Source organism: Mustela erminea, chromosome 3 (assembly GCF_009829155.1).
Source record: "Mustela erminea isolate mMusErm1 chromosome 3, mMusErm1.Pri, whole genome shotgun sequence".
In the NCBI taxonomy this organism is placed as follows: domain Eukaryota; kingdom Metazoa; phylum Chordata; class Mammalia; order Carnivora; family Mustelidae; genus Mustela; species Mustela erminea.
The window spans coordinates 156,394,609-156,415,093 of NC_045616.1; the positions used below are offsets into that span (position 1 = coordinate 156,394,609).

Consider the following 20,485-nt stretch of genomic DNA (forward strand, 5'->3'; position numbering starts at 1 on the left):
ACTCAGGTCATGATCCCAGGGTCCTGGGATCGAGCCCCACGTCGCAGAGAGCCCGCTTTCTCCCCTTTCTCTCTCTGCCTGCCTCTCTGCCTACTTGTGACTTCTCTCTCTGTCAAATAAATAAAATCTTTAAAAATAAAAAAAAAAGGTGAAATAACTAGGTAGTACAGCAGCTAATGATGAGTGAAGTCAACATTTTTTTTAATCTTATCACAAATTCTCTTTCTATGTGAATTTTCTAAGTCCTTTGTCCAGCTTATTAAATGGGGTCTTAACAATAGGAAAAAAGTCAAAAAAATTAAAAAATCAGTCAAAGATTTGAACAGATACTTCACCAAAGAAAGTATACAAATGAAAAAATGCTTAGGTCATTAGCAAAGTGCAAATTAAAATCACAATAGGATGGTGATGGTTGCATAACAGTGTGACTATATTTAATGCCAGTGAATTGTACACACATAACAGTGTGACTATATTTAATGCCAGTGAATTGTACACTTAAAAAATGGTTAGAATGGTAAATTTTGTTATGTATATTTTGCCATAAAAATTTTAAGTCACAGTTTGATACCACTACATACTGATTAAAATTATAAAAGGAAAAAAAAAACACTCATCATATGCAGCAGCAATCCTATTCCTAGGTATTTAACTTAGTCAAATGAAAACTTATGCTTATACAAAAACCCATATAAATTTGTATAATGGCTTCAATCATAATTTCCTCAAAATGGAAACAACCAATCACAGCATTCCACAACTAGAGAATAAACTGTGGTACATTCAATATTCTTTTTTACAAAAGAATACTATTAAGCAACAAAAAGGAATGAAATACTGTACATACAACAAGGTGAATAAATCTCAAATGCATTATATGTTAAGCAAAAGAAGCCAGACTTAAAAAACTACATACTAGATGATTCCATTTATGACGTCTGAAAAAGGTAAAACTACAAAGATAGAAATACATGAGTGGCTGCTAGGGTCTGGGGGTGGGAGTGATCACAAAAGGGAAGAGGGATATTTGAGAGGTGGATGAACTAGTCCACCTCTTGAACGTGCTAGCTACATGACTGTATGCATTTGTCAAAAACTCACAAACACTACCATCGATAGATGGGTAAAGGATATATATATACATATATATGTGATGTGTGTATATATAAAAATATTTTTATATAAAAATATAAGACGTGTGTGTCTAACACACACATATACAATGGAGTATTATTCAGCCATAAAAAAGAATGAAATCTTGCCATTTGTAACCACATGGCTAGAGCTACAGACTATAATGCTAAACAAAGTAAGTCAGAGAAAGAAATATATGATTTCACTCATATGTGAATTTAAGAAACAAAAGAAATGAATAAAAGGGAAAAAAAGAGAGAGAGAAACCAAAAAACCGACTCTTAACTATAGGAGAACAAACAGATGGTTACCAGAGGGGAGGTGGGCAGGGGAACTGGTGAAATAGGTGAAGGGGATTAAAAGTCCACTTACCCTGATGAGCACTGAGTGATAGTATATGGAACTGCTGAATCATTATATTGTGCATCTGAAACTAACGTAACACTGTATGTTAACTGCACTGGAATTAAAATAAAAAATCAAACTATCCCAGACCAAAACAAGAACAAAAACCTCATGAACATTAAATAAGGTAATTTTACTATATTTACATTACAGTTTAATTTTAAAAACACTTCTAAAGACTGTCTAAATAGACATATAAGAACAAATGAGAAAAGATAATGACATGAAAAGAAACTATTGTTCTCCTCACTAATGAAGTTGTATACTGAAATGTATCCCAATAAGCACATTAATTTCATCCAGCCAGATAAGAATTAATGCTGTTAGGGACTGCGGAGGAAATCATTACCCCTGGACATCAAGTATTTCTGGCATTCCGTTTTCTGGATTCATAGCAGGACTGCACTTCCCTGCCACTTCGGAAATTAGATACGAACATGCAACTTGCTTCAGTCAATGAAATACAAACTACAGTAACGTATATCACTCCTGGGTAGAAAACTCTGGAAGCCAGTGAACACAACACATCAAACTACATTTTCCTGCCTCAATGATTGTGGAAGAAAACACACCCAAAGTCTCCACCAATCTAGGTCTGTAAGTGACCCGAGTTAGCAGCATCTCCCCCTAGCCTGCAGTAGACCTAATATTCGGTGAGAAAGGAACCTTTTGTTGCTTTAAGCTGCTGAGGTTTTGGTAGGTTTGTAACAAAGACATAAATTAGCCTATCCTGTTTCATAGTCTCAGCAGCTTGGGGGTGGGCAGGGGGGACTAAAACAAGCACAACTACTACCAACACAGAAAGTCAATGAGAGAATAAACCTATTTTGTATATGAAGACCAATCCCGCCACCTAAAACCTCAACAGAGTAACACCACCAGGGTTATAAAAGAAGACTATCTACAAAAGGCGCAGTCTGAGGCCCTTTACTAAAACCAAAATAATGAAGTTTTGAGGTAGGATAAGGTTCCTGCTAGATTTACATGCAGTAAATTACAAATCTCTCTCAGGTAAAAATAAAAGCATTGCACTTGTTATTAATGCAAATCAACTTAGAAACAGTAAAGCAACTCTTCCTGCTTTGCTTCGCTTTTTCCCTCGCTTTTTCCCACCTCCAGCTCTCTAGGCTCCTCCTGCTTTTCGAAAGCAAATTTCTTCTGTTTAATCCTGTGGAAACTTTTGTCACTTTATTTGAATACCTAATATCTTCACAAGGCATACCTTTTTTATAAGTTCCTAGCACAGTGTCTAGAGCTCAATAAATATAAAGGTTTTTTTGTTTGTTTGCTTGTATGTTTTAATGAAAAATCTCAAATCCTTAGTGCCGGAGTATGGAGACTGCCCAGGAAAAGAGGGAGGAGAAAAGAACAACCAGTAAGAGCAGGTTCTCAAGTTGGAACCAGCTGTTGGAAGTCCACACCCACGGGGGTTTGGCTCATGCTACCAGTTCTTCTAGCCAACAATTCAGCTCACCAAATATGTCCTAAGTACCAACTATGAAAAAAAAGAAGAAAAAAAATCCTAAAAACTTTGGGTATATGTCATAATTTTTAGGTCACTATCTACCTTGAAAGTTTTTCCACATTAGATTTCAAAGTGTATGCAAATTCCTTCTGGTAATTATCCTTCTGGTGATAATTCAATAAACAAAGGACTGTTCAATTATTAGTAGTACACTATTTTTCAGAACAATTTTATATTTACAGAAAATCTGAAAAAATAGTGCAGTTTTCCCATACACACAGTGCCCAGTATCCCCTATTATTAACATCCACATTAGCATGGTATTTTTGTTAAACTTAATGAGCCAACATTCACGTATCATTAACTAAAACCCAGTTGATTCAGATTTCCTTAGTCTTCACCTAATGTCCTTTTTTTGTTGTTTCAAAATCCACCTGACATTTAGTTGTCATGTCTTCCTAGCTTGGCTAAGACAGTTTCTCTTGACTCTGGCAGTTTTTCAGGCTTTCCTTGTTTTTGATGACTTTGGTCATTTTAAGGAGTACTGGTCAGGCACCTTGTAAGATGCCCCCTCACAGAATTGGTCTTATGTTTCGCTCATGGCTAGAACAGGGCTATGGCTTTGAGGAAGTAAAGGACAGAGGCAAAGTGCCATTTTGATCACAGCCTATCAAGGGTAAACCATTAACATGAATCATGACGGCTACTGCTGGCTTTGACTCATTTGGCTGAAGTCACAAGGATTTCTAGTATCCGATTACCAACAAAAACTTTTACAGTTAGTAGCTATGATCACAGTAAGTAAATATTAAGAATCTATGAGTGAAAACTATTATTCAAAATGTCTGTAAATAACCTACATATCCCAAACCAGGCGAGGGGGGATCTAAATTGTGGTACACTGATTACACAGAACATGAAAAAAATCCCTGCTAAATAAGCAAAGTAAAAATAAAGAATGAATAGAATACACACTGTACTTCCTACTAGGTAAAATCATCAAAATAGCCTAAAAGAGAAAATACCAAAAAAACAGCCATTATAATTGGTCAGATAAGAACATGGTGATTTTCATGCCTTCTCTCCCCAAGTTTCTAGTGCTTCATCGCTACTTTCACAACTACAAGAAAAAACTACCTATAAAAAAAATACGCATGTGCTAATTAGGCCTTGCAAACATAAAGTCCCAATTCTACATGTATCCTCTCTCTCCAGATTACTGGTAATTACAAACTTAACACTCACCTGTACTGTTGCTCCTAGAAGCCTGAAAACTACATTTTTTTGGCCTCTTTGCTGACTAGGCTTGAGTTGCACTGAATCAAAGGGAGCACTTTTGTGGGAAAAGGTGAAGCCATTTTCTATTTCTGGCTCTAAAAACAGCAGTGGCAGCTAACTGCAAATGCTTTGAACTCCTGCAGTAGTTACAGAGATCCTGGTGGTGATTCTTTTTTTCTTTTTCAAGTTTTATTTATTTAGTAATTTCTACACCCGATGTGGGGCTTGAACTCACATACCTGAGATCAAGAGTCACATGCTCTTCCAAATGAGCCAGCCAGGCACCTCTTGTGGTGATTTGGCCAGGAGCAGTGGGCATCCCCGAGTTCTGCAGCACAGGCAGTGGCTCCCAACAATTACAGGAACAGTGTGCCAGGTATCAGCTTATTTCACCTCAGTTCCAAATCTCTCCTTCAGTACCTCATCAGGTACTGAACTCAAAACATTTTTTTATAAACAAATTCGTGGGGCACCTGGGTGGCTCAGTTGGTTAAGTGGTTGCCTTCAGCTCAGGTCATGATCCCAGGATCCCGGGATGGAGCCCCGCATCAGGATCCCTGCTCAGTGGAGAGCCTGCTTCTCCCTCTCCCTCTGCCTGCCACTCTGCCTACTTGTGCTCTCTTTATCTCTCTGTCGAATAAATAAATAAATCTTTAAAAAAAAAAAATTGTCACTAGAAGATACTGGAGGGACAACACAGGAGGAAGTGATTTTCTGGCTCCTGCTGCACTGTCAGTAGGTTTGTTGTAATGACCACCTTTCACAATCCTACTGGTAAGAATCCAAGACACCAAGAATATAAGACACACCAGGTCTTGTACCTAACAGTGGTATCCAACTCCCCCCACATGCCCATCCACCACCTCTGACTCTCCTGCACCCTGGAGGGTTGCCTCCTGCCAGCCCAGACTAGCTCTGGACAACTCCACACTCCTCCACTGGTGTCTAAACCATAACTGTAAGGAGTGGCCCTACCTCTTCCGAGTCTGTCTCTACTTGGATACTTCCCTTCTTGCCCAGGTACCCTTTACTGTATTGTTTACATCTCTTTAGCTACCTTCTTCCCATAGCTTAGTAATTCAACTTCCTCTGCTTAACTTACTGGGTGTCATCTGTCTATTCACTAGATCAAGACTGCAAAAAAAAATACTTAAAGAACCAACTAAAAGTTTTGAACTGGAAAATACAGGGAGTGTGGGATCACTCCTCGACTTGAGCTCAACACCAATGTTTGCCTCAAAAAAAAGTACTTTGTACAATTCTTTGCAGTTACCAATTGAACTATTTTTTCCTCCCAAGAAACATCATGTTTGTTTTTGAAACATCATTTTTACCATGGCTAAAAAAAAAACTGAAAAGAAAAACAAAAACAAGTTATTCAGACAGATCTGAGTATTCCACAGACATTTTATCACAAAAGAATGAAGTAAGCCTAGGAATCAAGGAAAACTGACAATATTTGCTGCCAATAATAAAAATCAAAGTTTCAAGCAAAAATTAAGATTTTAGAAAACCTGTATTCACCACAATGAGCATGACCGCTTCCCCAATTGCTAAAAGGCCTTTCGATGAGACAGGTAGTGATGTTAAGGAATGTAAGCTTTTATAATACACATAAAACCTATCAACATTTGGAAGATCTGCATAACTCAATGACTGATTATCTACCAAAAGACCAACACATGATGTTACAAAACCACACATGATGTTACAAAACCACGCATGACTGAAAAACAAACCAATGTATTTTTAAAAACAGCTCCACTGAGGGAGCGCCTCGGTGGCTCAGGTCATGATTTCGGGATCCTGGGATTGAGCCCCACACAGGGTGCCCTGTTCAGCAAGGTGTCTGCTTCTCTCTCTCCCTCTCCTCTGTAGGTTCTTTTTGATTACAGTCATCCTAGTGGGTGTGAATCATTTCACTATGGCTTTAATTTGCATGTAACTAACCACGGGTGGTGCTTAGCATCTTTTCATATGCTTACAAACCATATGTATATATTCTCTGGTGTGGTGTCCAAATCTTTGGGCCTCTCTTAAACTGTGTCATTCATTTTCTTTTTAAGTTTTGAAAATTTTTTATACAGTCCAGTATCAGATAGACATTTTGCAAACATATTCTGTGGCCTGTCTTCATTCTACAAACAGTATCTTTAAAAGAGCAGAACTTGTGAATTTTGATGCCATCCAATTTATCAATTTCTTCTTTTACAGATCATGCTTTTAATGTTTTATCTAAGAAATCTTAGCCTAACCCAAAATCACAAAGGTTTTCTCCTGTATTTTCTTCTAAAAGTTTCAGTTAGGTTTTTCATTTAGGTCTAACATCTCTGAGTTAATTTTGGTATATGGTGAAAGGTATGCCTCAAAGTTAATTTTTTGTCTACGATCAGCTAATTATCCCAGCACCATTTGCTGAAAAACTATGCTTTCTCCACGGAACTGCTTTTGTATTTTAGTCAAAAATCAACTGTCCACATATATATGAGTCTATTTCTGGACTATTCTGACCCATCAAACCAATGAATTTTAATTTAAGTTGATTTAATTTTTTTTAAAGATTTTATTTATTTATTTGACAGACAGATCACAAGTAGGCAGAGAGGCAGGCAGAGAGAGAGGGGGAAGCAGGCTTCCTGCTGAGCAGAGAGCCCGATGCTGGGCTCAATTCCAGGACCCAGAGATCATGACCCAAGCCAAAGGCAGAGGATTTTAACCCACTGAGTCACCCAGGCCCCCAGTTGATTTAATTTTTAAAAGGTGATGTGTATGCTTTCAGATTAATAGCACTTAAAGAAAATACCACTTTAAATTAAAAAGAAGAAGAAGAAGAAAAAAAAAATAAACGACCACTTGTCAAATTTTGGCATAGTATCAGAGGACATAAAAAATTACCTAAAGGGGCGCCTGGGTGGCTCAGTGGGTTAAGCCTCTGCCTTCAACTCAGGTCATGATCTCAGGGTCCCAGGATCGAGTCCCATATCAGGCTCTCTGCTCAGCAGGGGGCCTGCTTCCTCCTCTCTCTCTCTCTCTCTCTCTCTCTGCCTGCCTCTCTGACTATTTGTGATCTCTGTCAAATAAATAAAATCTTTTTTAAAAAATTACCTAAAAATACAACTCCCATTTTCAAATTATCTGTGTAAACAAGCCCAATCTTCTTCATACATTTTAACCAAAACATATCACAAGAGTAACTACAGGGGCAGAGATGGGAATCCAACTGTCTTCTAACAAGTCAGACATAAAGATTTGCAAAAAATTGAAACAATGCTACTTTTCTCCCTAAAGTTTTCGTCTTGGAAAATACGTTTATCATAAAGTTATTTTTCTTAACATGTACTGCATTTAAAGTTCTTTTTGGGTGCCTGGGTGGCTCAGTCGGTTAAGCGTCTGCTTTCAGCTCAGGTCATGATCCCACGGTCCTGGCATCAAGTCCTACATCATGCTCCCTGCTCTGCTGCGTCTCCCTCTGCCCCTCTTTCTCTCTCTCTCTCTCTCTTTCTCTCATGAGTAAATAAAATCTAAAAAAAAAAAAAAAAAATTTCTGGGGCACTTCGGTGGCTCAGTGGGTTAAGCCTCTGCCTTCAGCTCAGGTCATGATCTCAGGGTCCTGGGATTGAGCCCCGCACTGTGCTCTCTGCTCAGCAGGGAGCCTGCTTCCCCCCACTCCCTCTGCCTACTTGTGATCTCTCTCTGTCAAATAAATGAACAAAATATTTTAAAAATAAATAAAATTTAAAAAATTTTTTAAAGTTCTGTTTTCATTTCTAATATACTAAAAAGATATCCTCCACATAAACAAAAGTCCTATGGGTCTTGAGTATTTAAAAGTATAAAGGAATCCCAAAAGCAATGGTCTTCAAACTGATCCATTTAATAGAAGTGCCTCTAAGCGGGTGTGTGGGTGGCTCAGTGGGTTAAAGCCTCTCTGCCTTCTCGGCTCGGGTCATGGTCCCAGGGTCGAGCGAGCCCTGCATGGGGCTCTCTGCTCGGCGGGGAGTCTGCTTCCTCCTCTCTCTCTGCCTACTTGTGATCTCTGTCTGTCAAATGAATAAATAAAATCTTAAAAAAACAAAAAAAAAGTGCCTCTAAGGAACTCTGAAATGGCTAGGAATGGGGGAAATGAAATTCACGCAAGAAACACAGTTGACACAGGGCCTAAGTACAGAGCAAGTATTCAATATCTGATAAATGGAGAAGAAAAAAAAAGCAAGGAATCTCCAAATCTTTTATCTCAAAGTGCTATAATAGAACTTTACAGTGAAAATGCTAAATCTGATTGCATGTAAATTACACCTCACTAACCTAGCATTAAAGAATACTCAAGTGGGGTAGAGAAGAGAGAGAAAAGTAAGACTATAATGAAATTGTTCCAAGAAATGAGCATACAGAAAATGTTTCAATGTCTTCCAAGCCTTCAAAAACTCACGTCTCTTATGTACTGAATTGTGTTGTTTCCACCAGCTCCACCAAAATTCATATATATACCAATATATGTGTGTGTATATGTATGGGGTTTTTTTTTACTTATTACAGAAAGAAAGCACTCAAGCTTAAGTGGGGGGAAGGAGCAAAGGGAGAGGCAAAAGCAGACACGTAGCTAAGCAGGGAGCCCATGACCCCAGGCTCAATCCCAGGATCCCTGAGACCCTGGGATCATGACCTGAGCCAGAGGCAGACTCTTAACTGACTAAGCCACCCAAACATCCCACCAAAACTCATACATTGATGTCTTAATCCCAAGAACCTCAGAATGACTGTATTTGTAGACAAGATCTTTAAAAGACATAATTAAGTTAAAGATAAAGTCATTAGGGTGGGCCCTAATTCAACATGAGGTGCCTTTGTACAAAGAGATTAAGACACAGACGTGCAGAGAGAGAAAATCATACAGAGACACAGGAAGACAAAAATCTGCAACCCCAGGAGAGAGGCCTCAGAAGAAACCAGCCCTGTAGACATCTTGTTCTCAAACTTCTGGTCTCAAGAACTGTGAGAAAGTAACTTTCTATTGTGGAAGCCACCTAGTCTATGCTACTTTGTTATGGCACCCATTACAAATACAATATCCAAAACCGAATTTCTCTTCCCATTCAGAGCTAACGAAACTGCAGCAGAAATCATTTTCAAATCCTCCCCCCCTTTATCATCTCATCAATCACTATATTCTATTAATTCTAACCTGATGTTGTTTCTTTCTCGTTCTTTCCATTTCCATTGCCTGAACTTAAAACTCCTGTAATATATCTTGCCTTGCCCAGTGTGAAAGCATTCTAAAATATAATCTGAATTAGTAAGTTTTCCCTTGCGGTTTTACTTCCTGTTCTCTTTTTAAGAACTCTTTCCATTTTACCTGTTTTGCACTAAAAATAAGCGATCTTCACTTCCGTACAGGAGAGAGGTAAAACCCAACAAAAATAAGCCTGGTCTGGAAGATAATACCCAGGAAGCCCCACATTAATCACTCATACATAGCATTCCAACCTAAAAGGTATTTAGTTCAACACTGGAAGAGACACCTTTTGGGATGTCTGCCCTGACCAAGAATGGAGGTAGCCATTCATGACTTTTATTCATTTTCTTTTTATTGAGATGTAACTGACATATGACATTAGTTTCAAGTGTATGACACAGATTCAACATATGTATGTATCGTGAAATGATCACCACAATGAGTCTAGTTAAATATATCACACATGCAATTTTTTCTTGTGGTAAGAACTTTTAAGATCTATTCTCTTAGTAACTTTCAAATATATAAGATAGTATTAACTATAGTTACCATGCTGTATACTATTATCTCCAGGCCTTATAACTGTTAGTTTGTGCCTTTTATTTTTTTTTAAGATTTTATTTATTAATTTGACAGAGAGAAATCACAAGTAGATGGAGAGGCAGCCAGAGAGAGAGAGAGATAGGGAAGCAGGCTCCTTGCTGAGCAGAGAGCCCGACGCGGGACTCGATCCCAGGACCCTGAGATCATGACTGAGCCGAAGGCAGCGGCTTAACCCACTGAGCCACCCAGGCGCCCCTAGTTTGTGCCTTTTGACATGATTTTTATTCTTCCACTTCCACTATCTTCCCCACCACCACCCAGCTACCTGGATCATGGGCAGGCACCTGACCCAACATGGGCCAATCAGATTCTAGCTACCAGAAATTTGGATTTAAGATTAAGCGGGTCGGGAAAGAGGTATATTCAAGGAAACAGCCAGTAACAGAATGGCAAGACAATTAATGCCTCACCTCTGCTCAAAACCCTACCTCAGAAAAGTAGAAGTGAAGAGAAGTCTTATAAGATACTTGCTCCCCTTCAACACTCCCCCTGGCCCCATGATCTCTCTGACCTCTTATTTTACTTACTCTTTACCCAACTAACTCACTCCATTCCCACTGGTCTCCTGGTTATTACTTAAACATTCCCGGCATACTCCCATCTTAAAGATTTCACACTGGCTACAGTGTATGTCTACTGCCCACAGAGTATGTCTAATTCCCTCTCTTACTTTGCTCCTTCTCGGTGAGGCCTTCCTTTACTGTCTTATTTAAAACTGCGGCACCATCCTCCTATCCTGGCACTCCTAATCCCTACAGATTTACTGTTCTCCACAGCATTTATAACCTTCCAGTTATACTATATAATTTTTTTTTTGTCTTCCCTTTCTCCCCTACCAAGCCAAAAGAATGTAAACTCAAAAAGACAAAAGACAAAAAAAAAAAAAAAAAAAGAATGTAAACTCAACGAAATAAGGGATTTTGTCTGTTCTGTTCCCTGCCTAGCCCAAAAGCATAAAATAGTGCCTGGCTCAATAAGGTGCTCAATAAGCGTTTGTCAAATAAGTCCATGTCTGCTTGGTGGTCATAAGCATGCCAAAGCAGTGAAAGGTGATCCGTGGTGAGAAGAATGAAGCAGACATGTCTGAAAGCAGACATGCAAGACCACGTGGTTCTAGAAAGATGATAACTAGCTGTCTGGTTATGGCAACTTCCCATCCCTTTAACTCATCTCTTCCGAATCTATGCCACCTCAGGTTCTGCCATGGCAAGTACAGAACATGATCAACTGCACGGCACTTCAACCCCATACCTCCCTAGGGAGTCTCATAAAGCATAAAGAAGAAGTGTTCTGGTACCCCATAAAAAAATTACTGATGAGATTTTGTATTACATTTTGCTACAGTAAGGACTAATTTAGCAAATTTTTTTTTAAAAAGTCAGGTCTCTATCACTGGACTGAAATGAGAACATTCTCTATGCAAAATGTATTTAATATCTTCATGAGGGTTTCATACACCAACACTTGCTTCCAACATTATTCCAACAGTGTGGTGCTTTCCTTCTAAAAAATGAATATCCTTGAGCAAAAGACATATTTTTTTCCCTGAAACTGAAAAATCTCAGCGCATTGCAGGATCAGACTCCTAATCCATAAAATGAGGAAGCTGCATATCTAAGGTATCCTCTGAAGTTTAAAGATTTGATGACAGCTGTTTATATAAACTATCTACACCCATACAAACTACATACAAACAACATGAATGATTCATGTATCCTGTGTAATGAGAATGGATTATAAACCTGTTGATTTTACAAAAATAAAATTTAACACACCAACCACCTTTAAAATCTAACAAACACTTAATACGAAGGGCCAAAATCCACCTGGCAAATAATTTTCTAACCGATTTCAATATTGTTTACTACAAATACAAAACATTCTCAGCATTATAATATCATATATAGTCCTCTAGAGAAAAGCAAGATGCTATTTTTAAGAGTGGGAAGAGTTACACTCTACTTGTATGGTTGGTATTTTAATAACATTCTTAGTCTGTTGGCTCAGATTAGCATATTTTAAAAATAGGAAAATAAGTATTATCAGCGTTTTTAATAGGTAAAAATTTTTAAATTTAATTTTCTATACATATTTTTATAATTTTCTTCCATTTTTACTGTCTCCTACCCCAAAAAAAAAAAACAAAACCCTGCTTCTTTTGAAATCACATAAAAAAACCCAACTGTATTTTTTCAATTTAAGAAATAATCTGCAGGGGTGCCTGGGTGGGTCAGTGAGCTAAAGCCTCTGCCTTTGGCTCAGGTCATCCCAGGGTCCTGGGATTGAGTCCCGCATCCAGCCCTCTGCTCAGTGGGGACCTGCTTCCTCCTCTCTCTCTCTCTGCCTGCCTCTCTGCCTACTTGTGATCTGTCAAATAAATAAATAAAATCCTTAAGAAAAAAAAATAATAATCTGCAATAACCAATTCAGCAAACAGAGCAGTTGTTTCCAAGCTGTTCTACATTTTATCATGAAATCCTCTATAATGGTTTTTCAAGTTAAGTTTAAATTTAATTTTGAAAATTTCAGAAGTCTTCTGATTTGGAATTTAGCAAAAGTGGGCATGAGAAGTATTAAAATTCACTTTCATTTCATGACTAATAGTTTCATGAAACAAATGCCAAAAAAAAAGGTTCTGTCAAAATTTGTAAATGATTCATCTTATAAAGGGAGCAACAAAAATAAGTTATTTTATTTTAACAACAGGGTCTGACAGACCCAAGTCTGAATCTTACCTTTGACCTTGTTCCCTGTAAGTTAGGCAAGTCACTAATAATACCAACCCACCATCTCCTCTCCATAAAGAGTGGATACTGCCTACCTTAAAATGTTGAGAGAACTGAGTAAGATGTGTATAAAGTGTTTAGCAAAATAAATGTCATACACACGTGCTCATAGTTATTTCAATAGGAAACAGGGTTCAAGCCACTAAAGAAAAATCATCTGTATCTTATCCTGCTTATAATTTTACAAGGAAAAAAAGCATTAGAAGTACATTGAAAATCTTTTTTTTCATGAGTCCATATAAACTCTGAGATTCTGCAGTTCCTGAGTTTCCACTAACTATAGCACCATAAGTGTGTATGCAAGTACTATGAGTACCCAGGCTCAAACAGAATTTAATGGAATACGCCTGCTCACATTGTGATAAATAAATAAATACTTGCCTTACTAGACTGAGTCATTAAAATGTGAATCCAAAATGACCCGAAATCTATGCAGATAGAAATCTACACGCGGACCATCTGTCAAAAACAAAGTAATTCGTAACCCCTCAGCAGTTTCACTTTACTATTTTTACCAAGGGAGCCTCCTGCAGCGACTAGCTTTCACTCACTGTGTACAATAAACACAACTGAAGCACAATGAGAGGAAAACTCTGTTTATAATCAGAATATCTAGGTTCAAATCTCTTACTAGCGTGTGACACCTGAACAAGCTGTTAAAATAACTAAGCCTGAGTTTCCACATCTGTAAAAGATATTACCACCTCCCCACCGGCTGGGGCTGCTCTGCAAGAGCAAGCGTAAACGCGTGTGAGTGTGCTCCGAAAACCGTCGCGCACACACGTCCTTACCGCTGAAGTTCTTACTGACGACAGACTTCTTTAAAAAACAAGACATTGAGATCTACGAATCCATCACATACACAGACAATATCAAGCCTGTATTACTCACTATTGCACACCACGGCAGTATTCGACGATTTTCATCTAAAACCACCCGAATCAAAATCCATGGAGACTGAAAGACATACACATCAGTACACCCGATGCATAAATGCCTCTTCACGGATAACCAAGCCAGCAGGAAACGGGATAATTTACTAATTCCGTCTACAGACTCACGAAATGACTTGACAGATTCCACAAAGATAAGAGCGCTTGACCAGCCCGCCTTCCGTGGACGCGCAAACGCATTTCAACACTCAACAGATGTTTGCACCGACGTACTCGGAGGACGGGGCTCAGCCAGGTCCGAAACACACGCGCTCACACAACAAAGCACAGAAAACCCGGCTGACTGGTGTCGGGGACTCGACGCAGGATCAACGACCAAAACAAAAGAATCCTCGGCAACCTCCCTCCTCCTAATAACCCCGCTGGACCCCACTCTTCCCCGTCTAGGGAGCAAGTTATTTGGGAGCAGCGAGGCCGAGAGCGAGGTTCTTCGGCGGGGCTCAGTCCACTGCATTCAGCCGTCACCTGGCGGGGCATTTTTCGCGAAGTTTCAGAGTCAACAAAGAAGTTTTGTTGTCGGGGGTAGGGCCTGCACGGCAGCAATAGGCGAAACGACAGTAAGAGAGACAAAACCGGGTGGGGAAAGGGCGTGGAATTCGCCCCCATACTTCGAGCAGCGACCACAGCGTGTCCCCCGGGGACTGGGGGCGGACAGAGGGGGCGCGGAGGCCAGGCCGGCCCGGATCCCCACGGCCCGAAGCCCCCGACCCCGGCGGATCCCCGCCCTCCGAGCGCACCGGCGGGAAACGGCGGGGGGCGCCGAGGGGTCACCTTTCGCTCCCCGCTGCGGCCCGTCGGCCCGCCGCTCCTCGCGCCCAGCGCGGCGGGCAAACGGCCTCAGGCGCCGGCCCCGCCGCTGTCACCGCGCGCCCCCGCCCCGAGGCAAGGGCCCCCCCCCTCGCCGCGCCGCCCGGGGATCGGGGGTGGGGAGCCGCCGCCTGCCTCGAGCTCCGCGGCCGGGGCGCGGGCCTGGCCCGAACCCAGGCGCCGGTGCAAGGGCGCGGGCGCCGCCGCTTACCTTCCTCGGCGGTGTCCATCTTGTCTGGGGGGGCGGCGGTGACGCAGCCGCGAGGCTCCCGCGGCCGGGGCCCGAGCCTTCCGGCCGGGGCGGGGAGGGAGGGAGGGGGAGGAGGGAGGAGGGAGCGGAGCCGGGCCCGGGCAGGTGCGTGTGCTCAGGTGCGAGAGAGGAAGCGAAAGGAAGGAGAGAGGGGGAGAGGGATAGGGAGACAGGCTGACAGAAAGCGGACGTGAGAGGGGAGGGGGAGGGGCGGGGAGAGCGGAGCCGACGGGCCTGGGCGGGGCGCCGGGCGGAAGGGGCGGGAGCGCCCCAACGACGCGCGCCGTCACTTCCGCCGCTGGCGGGCGCGCGGGCGGGGCGGGCTGAGCTCCCTGAGCGCGGGTGGGGCTGCGAGCCCCCGGCTCTGGGCCACCCCGGTGGTGTTGTGGGCGGCGGGGCGGAAACCTGAGCGGGAGCCGAGCTCTGGTGGCACCGAGGACCGCGACAAAGGAGGCGCACACCGGGGGCGGGGTGGGGGGCGGTGAAGAGCAGCGTGAGCAGGCGCCTGGCCGCGAGCGCCGCGAGGGCCCCGGTCGCCGTGCACGACGGAGGCCGGTCCCTGGGAGGCTTAGGGATTTTCTGGGCGAGAAGACGGGCTCGGCGCCCCTGTTCTTGCCGCGAGACGCTGAAGTCCCGCGTGCCTGGCGTGGGCCCCGGAATGCGCGTTTCTGTTTGGCACCCGGGGAGTTCTGGGGCACGTTCCGAGAAGTACTGAAACGGCCCTGAAATGTTAGAGGACGCGCGTCGACGTCGCCAAAACGCCTCCCGGGGAGGCTTCCGCGTTTGGTTGGAAGGACTTCAGGAAACCCCTTGGGCCGAAGATGGGAACATCCACCTCTACTTGAAGTCGGTTCCGAGGCGAACAGGATTTGGTGTATTGAATTCTGGACGCCAGCCTGGCCGGAGCCGACCTGCTTCGGCCTTGGGAGAGGCTGACCTCTGCCTCCGTCAGTAGTCCGCCTTTCCTCACCGTAGCTTCACTCTTTCTTTAAATGAAGCTCTGTTTAGAAAACACGGCTTAGAAAGGCCCCGAATAGAAGCAAACATGTACCTAAACTCCGCCCCCAAATACTTGAAACAATATGCAGATGATATGCAGAAATAGGTTCCGGAATGCTAGCAATCCCTTTTCCATCTGTGTGACTAAAGGAGTTGGAAAGATCCCTCCTCCAGGCCTCCTAACTCAGAATGAGATTTAGAATACAAATGATGAAACGTAGTCCAAAAATCAGAGCAGCCCTTGAAAACTAATGTCGCTGATTTGACTGATTTCACTCGTTACCCAACGTAGGAAGGTAAATTCTTGACACGATAATGGAGACCCACTGATTCCAAGGCCTGAACTTAAGAATTGAGCACATTTAAGCTTTTACTTAAAAATGCTGATACTCTCTCCCGAGAAACTGAATTTGAAGGAGGCTCATTCCCCAACCCACATCCCTCCCACCCAACCCCAACATGAGCTCTCACCCCTGTAAGGCGTGTGGTGGAACACTTCTCCCTGAGCTCAGACCAGGGGCACAGTTCAGGAACACCAAACCCAGTCTCATGTTGTATGCACAGGGGGGAGGGATTCTGTGAGACAGGCTGAGAAGTACTGGTAATATTTCAGGGCAGGTATCTGAACCTCAGGACAGCAGAGCTGAGGTAGGACTGGAGGGAAATGTGTGTATGTGGTAGGGTAGAGGGCTCCCTCTCATCTCTAAGTGTCTTACTTAGTGATGCTCAAAAACATTACTTGTAGAATTGAGAATTGCCCCAGCGTTTTTTCGTAAAGCATTTGGAAGTTAAAAATAAGAGTAAGGAACCAACATTTGTTGAGTCCTGCTGTGTGCCAAGCACTGGTCCTCACAACAGCCTTTTAGGATACATAAAACAGTCACAATTCTCCTGGTTGCCATTCACAGGAACCCAGTTAAACTTGCAGGCAATGTTGGAGGAATGTACTGTTGATTTGAACAAATTGTAATGGGGTAGTGGTCCAGGGGGCTTGATGGACTCCTAGAACCAGCGTCGCTCTCTCTGCCTCCACCCCTAAATTCTGCTTCTCTCTGCATGTGAGTTTCATGCTGTCAGGCCAGCTTCCTCCACATGGCTGGAGAAAAGGCCACCGGTAGCTTTCAAGGTTATATCTTCAGCCTCACCCTCGGATGGGCAGGGGGTAATGATCTTCAGTGCCAAGTTTTTTAACTTGTCCCAGGGAAGGACAAGTCATTGGTCCAGGTAGGTGCCCATCCCTGAACCAAATGATTGTGCTAAAGAGCTAAGATTTGTGAGAACATGGACACTGTCATTGAACTACATTACTGAGGTGGAGAAAGGAACATTTCCCCTGAGAAAGGAGAGGACAAAATAATAGATGCTCATTATGTTAGAATCACCGTTTTCAAATGAGAACACCAACATTATATAAAAATATTTTCAGGGGGGGCGCCTGGGTGGCTCAGTGGGTTAAAGCCTCTGCCTTCGCCTCAGGTCATGATCCCAGGGTTCTGGGATCAAGCCCGGCATCCAGCTCACAGCTCAGCGGGAAGCCTACTTCTCCCTCTCCTACTCCCCCTGCTTGTGTCCACTCTCTTGCTGTGTCTCTCTGTCAAATAAATAAATAGAATTTTTTTAAAAAGGTGAAATATAAAAAACATATTGTTACACATTTAGAAAAACAGTAAGGAAATTATTGGGCCAAAATCTAAGGACAAGAGGTAAGTGGAACGTGGAAGTTACTTATGCTCTGCTGAGCAAGGCAAACTTGAGCTTGTGTTTTGACAGCTTCCAGAAGCAAGCAAAATCATGGAAGCCCAGAACCTGCCCAGCACGAGACTGTGTTAATGGACCTTCCTCCAGGATTCTTCCCAAGGCCCATAGGCCTGTTATCTCTGGGGAATGGTGAGCCAGAAGTAAATCTGACCCCCTCCAAGACATCTAGGAAAAGTTGTCTGCTGATGATACCCATGAACCAGGCCTGGCACGGATTGTACCCCAAACTTATATCACCCCAGTGACCAAATAATCTCTGACAGTGAATTCAGTTCAAAATGATCTTGGATCACTGGGAGCCCCAAGCGCCTGGTAGAAGCAGATGTGGATTTCCTCTAGAGGAATGCACTATTTCCTAGCTGTCTTGCTCTGCTGGGGCTGCCATTAAAAAATGCACAGACTGGGTAGCTTAAACTACAAGAATTGATTTTTGTCACAGTCCTAGAGGCTGGGAGTACAAGGTCAAGATGCGGTCAAGGCTGGTTTCTCCCAAGGCCTCTCCCCTTGGCTTGCAGATGGCTGCCTTCTTGCAGCATGCCCTCACATGGTCTTTCTTCTGTGTGTGTGTCCCTGGTGTCTCTTCTTCCTCCTACAAGGACCGCTGTCCTACTGGATTAGGGCCCTACCCACATGACCTCATTTAATGTTAATTACCTCCCTGACGGCTCTATCTGCTAATATGGTCATATCAGGACTGAGGGCTTCAAAAATTAATTTTAGGAGGACATAGTTCAGTCCATAACACCAGCCCTCAAAGAACCTTCCTGTATAAGTTTACAAGGACCATGAGCTACACACAATAAACATAACCAAATGTATGTGTATGTTTATTTATGTGTGTATATATGTCACAAGATGCCTTGAGCAAGAACTCACGTAACAGCAAAACCACCCTACAAAAACTACAGATATGGAAATTCCTAGACACAGATGATAAACTACACTTAGGATATTTTTTAAAAGGTGATGAAACAATTTTATTTTAAAATGGTAATTGTATAACATAATGACATCTTTTGCCGCCATTTAACCAAAAACTGAACATTATTTCATTGTTCAAGAAATAAAGGTATACGTAATTTTTGAGGGAGTATGCAAGCAAAATCTTGAGAGAACTCTGCACTTCAGCATGAAGGAGGCTGCTCCTGTCCTAGTACCTACGGAGGTCTGTAGCCTGTGGTCCTTCACTGGTCACTTTTCATTCACCGATGGATCCTCGAGGCCAACATAACCCTTAACATGCAACAGCATGTCAATAAACATTGGCTGAATAAATTAAGTATACTTTTTCAGGAGATACTTTCTGATGCTGGAATGACAATAGGTATATAAAGGCCTTTCTTAGGAAGAGACGAATTCATATCATAGCTCACCTTGAATAACACTCATACATTATTACCTTCATGGGTCTGTTCTTTTACAGCTGCACTTCTTGGTTGTAATAAGTTCAATTTCAATATTTCACACAGATGTTCTCAACAAGGATGTACAATGAGTCAAATCAAACCATCAAGTAGAGTCCCAAGAGTTTCGTTTTACTGACATTATCTGGGTATGAAATTCATGTAAAAATCCTTCACAATTTAAGCCAAAATGTTGCTGAGACAAAGGCCTTCAAGATCACAGTTCCTTTTTTTCTCAGATGTCTATTCTGAATATTTTCAAACATACTGAAAAGGTAAAGAAATGGTACAATGCGCAGCTATCTGTCCTCAACCTAGATTCAGCAATTACTAACATGTAGCCATATGTATTTTAATTACAGTTTTTCTTTTCCATATCATTTGGAAGTATGTGTCTGAACAATCCTGCCCCTGAACAGGTTAAGGTGTATCTCCCAGAGTTAGAATAATCTCCTTTAAAATCCTTAGCACCCCATAATACTATCTAGAACCTCAAGTTTTTGTAATTGTCCCAAGAGGGCCTTTTATGATTTTGTTTTGAAAAAATTTTTGTTTGTTTTTTTTTTAATTTTACTTATTTATTTGAGAGAGAGCTAGAGCAGGAGTGGTGGGGGAGGGGCAGGAGGAGGAGGAGAAGGGGGCTTCCCGCTGAGCAGGGAGCCCCATGCTGAGTTTGACCCCAGGACCCTGGGGTCAGAACCTGAGCCAAAAGCAGACCCTTAAAGGATGGAGCCACCCAAGCGCCCCTGGAAAAAAAAACATTGTAACACAAGGATTCCCCCAATCTAGCTTCATGCATCGCCACTGGTGTAAGTCTATATGGTCTCCGCCCTTACTGTAAAACAGTCGCAAGGGGGCACCTGGGTGACTCAAGCGGTTAGGCGTCCAGCTCTTGATTTTAGCTCAGGTCCTGATCTTGGGTCATGGGACTGAGCCCAACATCAGGCTCCCTGCTGGACATGGAGTCTCCTTGAGAGTCGCCCTCTCCCTTTGCCACCCCCCAAAACATGCTCATGCTTTCTCTCTCTCTAAAATAAAATAAAATAAAATAAACAATAAAAATAAGATAAAATAAGAAAAAATGAAAATAAAACAGTCCCTGTACCTTTTGTTTTCTGATGACATGTCTGTTGGCAGATCACAGGACAGCTGTTCATACAATATCTCTCACTCTAGATTTGTCTGATTGCTTCTTCCTGTTGTTATTTAACTGGTTACTTTAACCCCTATTTCCTGTAAACTGGAAGTTGGCCTAGAGGCTTGATTTGATTAGGGTTAAATATTCTTTTAATTATTTTTATTAACATATAACATATTACTAGCCCCAGGGGTACAGGTGAATCATCAGCCTTACACATTTCACAGAGCTCACCATAGTAAACATTTCTTTAGAAAGAATATCTCATAGGTG

At 42.2% G+C, this 20,485-nt stretch overlaps 1 protein-coding gene across 1 annotated transcript in view; it reads right to left on the reverse strand.

Moving 5' to 3' along the window:
• MARCHF6 (membrane associated ring-CH-type finger 6) overlaps positions 1-15,132 on the reverse strand; it is an 82,397-nt gene extending 67,265 nt beyond the window's left edge. The window contains exon 1 of the mRNA XM_032337752.1: positions 14,876-15,132. Coding sequence (XP_032193643.1) covers positions 14,876-14,894 — 19 coding nt within the window. The 5' untranslated portion in view covers positions 14,895-15,132. The remainder of the gene's footprint in view (positions 1-14,875) is intronic.
• Positions 15,133-20,485: the final 5,353 nt, after the last annotated feature.